Source organism: Diospyros lotus, chromosome 12 (genome assembly GCF_014633365.1).
Source record: "Diospyros lotus cultivar Yz01 chromosome 12, ASM1463336v1, whole genome shotgun sequence".
Classification (NCBI taxonomy): Eukaryota; Viridiplantae; Streptophyta; class Magnoliopsida; order Ericales; family Ebenaceae; genus Diospyros; species Diospyros lotus.
In genome coordinates, this window is record NC_068349.1 from 10,984,613 (window position 1) to 10,988,974 (window position 4,362).

General features: G+C 41.1%; 1 protein-coding gene across 1 annotated transcript; it reads right to left on the reverse strand.

Annotated features, from left to right (window-relative positions):
* Window positions 1–1,726: 1,726 nt before the first annotated feature.
* On the reverse strand, window positions 1,727–3,743 carry LOC127787375 (homeobox-leucine zipper protein HAT4). Its single transcript, XM_052315392.1, has 4 exons — window positions 3,368–3,743; window positions 2,678–3,006; window positions 2,509–2,588; window positions 1,727–2,407 (listed from the first exon to the last, which is right to left on the reverse strand). The coding sequence occupies exons 1-4, from the start codon at window positions 3,549–3,551 to the stop codon at window positions 2,050–2,052; spliced, it is 951 nt and encodes a 316-aa protein (XP_052171352.1). The 5' UTR covers window positions 3,552–3,743; the 3' UTR covers window positions 1,727–2,049.
* Between the last annotated feature and the right edge of the window lie 619 nt (window positions 3,744–4,362).

A 4,362-nucleotide genomic window follows, 5' to 3' on the forward strand; every position in this document is an offset into this window, starting at 1 on the left:
CACATGTGTGAGGTTACTTAGTATTCCAATATCACAATATTAGTGTAAGAATAAAAATATTTTGTTATATAGTACTTTATTTTCTTTGATAATTATATGTAACCTTAAATCCTGACTCTGCCATTGCAGTACACACCAAATAAACACACACATGATTATGTAATTTAGCCCCAAAGAGAATTGATTGGTCCTAATCATATAAGAGTTCACTATAGACTTACTAGATTAATTAATCTTAAAGGTTACATGACCTAATTTTTGAGCTGGCTTCCTTCTCCACATGTACGTAGTTGAGTCCCATTGTAACTCCTAAATTAAAAGAACAATATTTTTATAGAATTTTTGTATAGAAATTTAAATGGCCCACTAGACCGGGACATGGTGGTACTGGTAGTTTTGTGACTCTTAACTTATTTGGGTATGTGGTATATGTTCAAATTATAATAAAATACATTAGTTTTATATATATATATATATATATATTTGTGCATAAAAATATAAACTGCAGATAGATGGAATCATATGCATGGAGATTGTATGTATGTATCAGAGGCATATTGCAGCAGGATTTGTGGGGGACGTCTGGGAATAAACGGCCCACATCCTCACAACTCTCATCATATCCTCAACTCAATAATTGAAGAAGATATAGTTTTGTGTATCATACCGTTACTGTATGAAAGAAGCCATTTACTGACAATATATATATATATATATATATATGGTTCTGTGTAATGCCTTTGGTTTCCTTGCTGCTGCTGCTATTGGGGGCAGTCAGTGGTGTTATAAAAATTACAATATATATATATGCTTTGGTTTCCTAAAAGAATTGTGTTATTTTTTTCTTTTATTATTTTATCATTTAATAATACAAACTATACAACATAACTTGTGTTTCACATTAGATGTTCTTGTCCATCCCATGGAAGTGAACAGACTGGGATCCATCTTGTGATTTCTTAGTTGTGTTCTTTGATGTTTAACTTAGTTACGAGGTAAAGAAAGTGAGTTTGGGTTAAAAAGAGTTTCTTATCCATCATCATCATCATACGAGTCTCAAGACTCATTAATTAATAGAATATATAATAGAGAAAGAATAGGTGAATCAACCTCTTCACTAAATCACAGGCCCATCAAACGTCCGTAAAAAACAATTAAGAAAAAAAACAACTCACATGCCCCATAAATAACACCACCATTGATTCCTTTATTTTTTAAGCCCAACTCAACTATATATGAGACCTAAATGAGCATTTGTGACTGCTCCCAAATTTCAATCACACGACTGCCAAAGCATACTCTTCTTATTATATCATGGGACCATCCATCCAATCTAACACCCCAATGGTAAATTAAGATGATGCTTTTACTAGCGAGTTATTATATGCAGTCATATGAGATACTCGTACTTTTTTCTATGCCTCCACTACCCAAAATTAAGGGGTAAAATTAGGACAATTAAGTTTTTTTTTTTTTTTTCTTCAGGAATATTAGGACAATTAAGTTAGAAGCGTCTAACAACAAAGCAATGAAAATTTGAAATCCCAAAACACGAACCATAAGAAAAGCAGTTGACAAACATATAACAGGGACCCTGCCATGGTCAAAGCACAACAAATTTCTACGTAATTCCAAACCATAAATCCAAATCCCATACAAAAGCAAGCTTTTTTAAGTCTTTGAATTTAAGCATAATTTCTACATAATTCATAGGCGGCATAGCATATTGAGTCAAACTAATATAAGTCTTTGAATTTAACAATTAGGCAGATCTAAAGCACTTTACATTAACATCAAAAGTTTTCAGGTACTTGGGTTCTTTTTCCTTTGGAGAAGAGGGTAGAAGAAGAATTAGTAATAAAGAAACTAAACTAAACTAAATGGTCATCAAAGGTTGAAGACTTGAGGATGGGCCAATAAAACAAAACATATTGAGACCCACCAAATCACATTCCCAACAACTATATCCATATCTCAGACACACATGGAATCAGTGTCCAATTTCTACACTTCTTTTTCCCGACGGTATCCTAGGACGATAATTCCCCATTATGCCCTCGGCCCCAGGAGACTTTTCCGGTCTAGGCCGCCCAGATCGAACGGCCTCTGCGGCAAGGCGGCCCATGGGTTGATGGGCATGGGGCGGTGGTGGTGGTGGTGGGGGTGCTCGAGGGGGACATGCGGCGGCGTCGGCGCGTGGGCGGAGGAGGGTGGGACGGCGACGCGCTCACACGAGGGGCACATGGTGAGGGTGGTGGGTGGGGTCATCTGCATGTACAGCTGTGGGGACAGTTTCAGGGCCCTGAGCTCCTGAACTTCCTTCTGCAGTCGCCGGTTCTCCTCCGTCAGGTTCTCGCAGAGCCGCCGCAGAAATTCGCAGTCCACCTCCGTCTGCTTCAACTTCGTCCTGCAACCACAACGGCCGTCAGAAGGGTAATCCCGGAATTTCTCCACCGGTGCTAAAAATACCAAACTACCCTCGGGAATAAATAAATAATAATAACTCACCTTGCCCTCCGGTTCTGGAACCACACCTCCACCTGCCGGGGCCTCAGACCAAGCCGCTTCGCCAGAGCCAGCTTTTGCTTCTGCAGAGCACTCAACACCCAAAGGTTATGAAATGACCAAAACAACCCCTCCGGTCAGCCATGGATGATGCATGTGTTTGTGTGTTTACCGGGTTGAGAGTATTATGTTCTTTGAAGCTTTCTTCGAGAATAGCGGACTGGTCTTTGGAGAGGCGGAGCTTCTTCCGGGAGTTATCGCCGTCTTCCTCGTCGCTGATGCCGCGAGAGCAAGCCCTCTCGGCGTCGTTGTCGTTGTCGTCGCCGTCGCCGGTGGGCTCCCTCTCGCTTCTCTTCCCGCTCAGGCTCGAGATAGTGCTGTTTGGTGAAGATACTCCGGCTTCGTCGTCGCAGTCGGCCGACGACGGGAGCCGGTTGACATCGATTCCTTTCAGGAACGACCGGGTGGGCTCCGATGCTTTGAACGGCTCCGAGTTTCGATCTGTGTGAACAAAAGAAAGACATGAGAGATCGGATCTAGTGATATACGGCAAGAAATTGCAAATATTTGAAGAAAGCGATGAAGGATTTAATCGATGTGAAGATAGACACGGAGATCTGTCCGCCATTAGTGTTGAAAGCTTGATTAAAATTTGAAAATAGATGAATGATTCCAGAGAGAGAGAGAGAGCTACGGCGAAAAACAAGAACGAAGAAGAAAGGAAAGTCGTGAAAACACAGATAAAGGGTAAAGGAAAAAGATGAGAAGAAAAACAACAAAAAGGAACAGCTTTATGAGAAGAAAACTACGATGAAGAAAAAGAAGCAGATCCGGAAATGGGTGGAAGGATCTAAAACCGTACCGGAAGGAGAAGCAGGGAAGGGACCGGTAGTCCAGGAGATCTTGTGGGGAGAGAAAGCGGCCACGGGGGGAGAAGAAGAGACGACGAGAGAAGGCATGAGATTCAACTGCAGAGAACTCCGGTTCTCCGCCGCCGTAAAGCTCAAGCTCAGACTCAAGTCCAGATCTTCCCTCTCAACCGTCATCGAAACTGGCGGTCTTCTTCAGAAACCCAGTTCAGAGAAAGACGAAAGGCAAGCCAAAAATCTAGAGAATCTTCTGGATTTTCTCAGAGAAGAAGAAGAAGAAGAAGATGGAGTAGTCTTTGAAGAGGGGAAGGGAGTTATATAGAAGAGAGAGAGAGAGAGAGAGTGAGAGGGGGGTGGAAATGTAACAATCATGAAATGGGGATGGTGTCAGGAGGGTACCAATTATCTTCAATCATGGCTTCTGCCTCCCCAAGTAAATTTCCCCATTTTCCATGGTTTCTTTTGTCTTCTTCCCCCCCACCCCCGCCTCCTCATTGCTAACCCTTGTTTTGTTAACCATGGTTACATTTGGACTCCCTGTTAACTCTTGCCGTGACTCTATGTTGACTTCTTGACCCACCATCAAATTATATTAAATGAACCCATACATCCTACATATATATATATATTCCCAAAATAATGTGAATTATGTGATGCTTTTATAATTAGCGATGCTAGATTTTAGCCATCCCCAAGATGTTTATTGTCTGCCTGAAGTGAGCTCGCAAATTTGTCTTTCTACCCCTCACGATTTGACTATTGAAATGATGGTACCAAGTTGATTTGATGTTCATCTTATCGAATTTTCACGAAAGTATTTTTAGGTAATGACTATCATTATTTAAGACTGTTGATAACGTATGAATTGGTTGGGGGTTGAGTGGATGCTTTTGACTAAGTGTTATTCAAAATGGTTCGTTCTAGTAAAGTGTGAAAATGTAGATGTAATTTGACGAAATTCGATCTGTTAACTCTCAACTGCGCCAAT

Excerpts from the sequence above, each read along its gene's own strand:
- LOC127787375 (XM_052315392.1), bottom strand. The coding sequence starts at position 3,551 with ATGACGGTTGAGAGGGAAGATCTGGACTTGAGTCTGAGCTTGAGCTTT. Across the intron at positions 2,589-2,677 it reads AACATAATACTCTCAACCCG|AAGCAAAAGCTGGCTCTGGC; the intron begins GTAAACACACAA and ends AGTGCTCTGCAG. Across the intron at positions 2,408-2,508 it reads TTCCAGAACCGGAGGGCAAG|GACGAAGTTGAAGCAGACGG; the intron begins GTGAGTTATTAT and ends TTGTGGTTGCAG.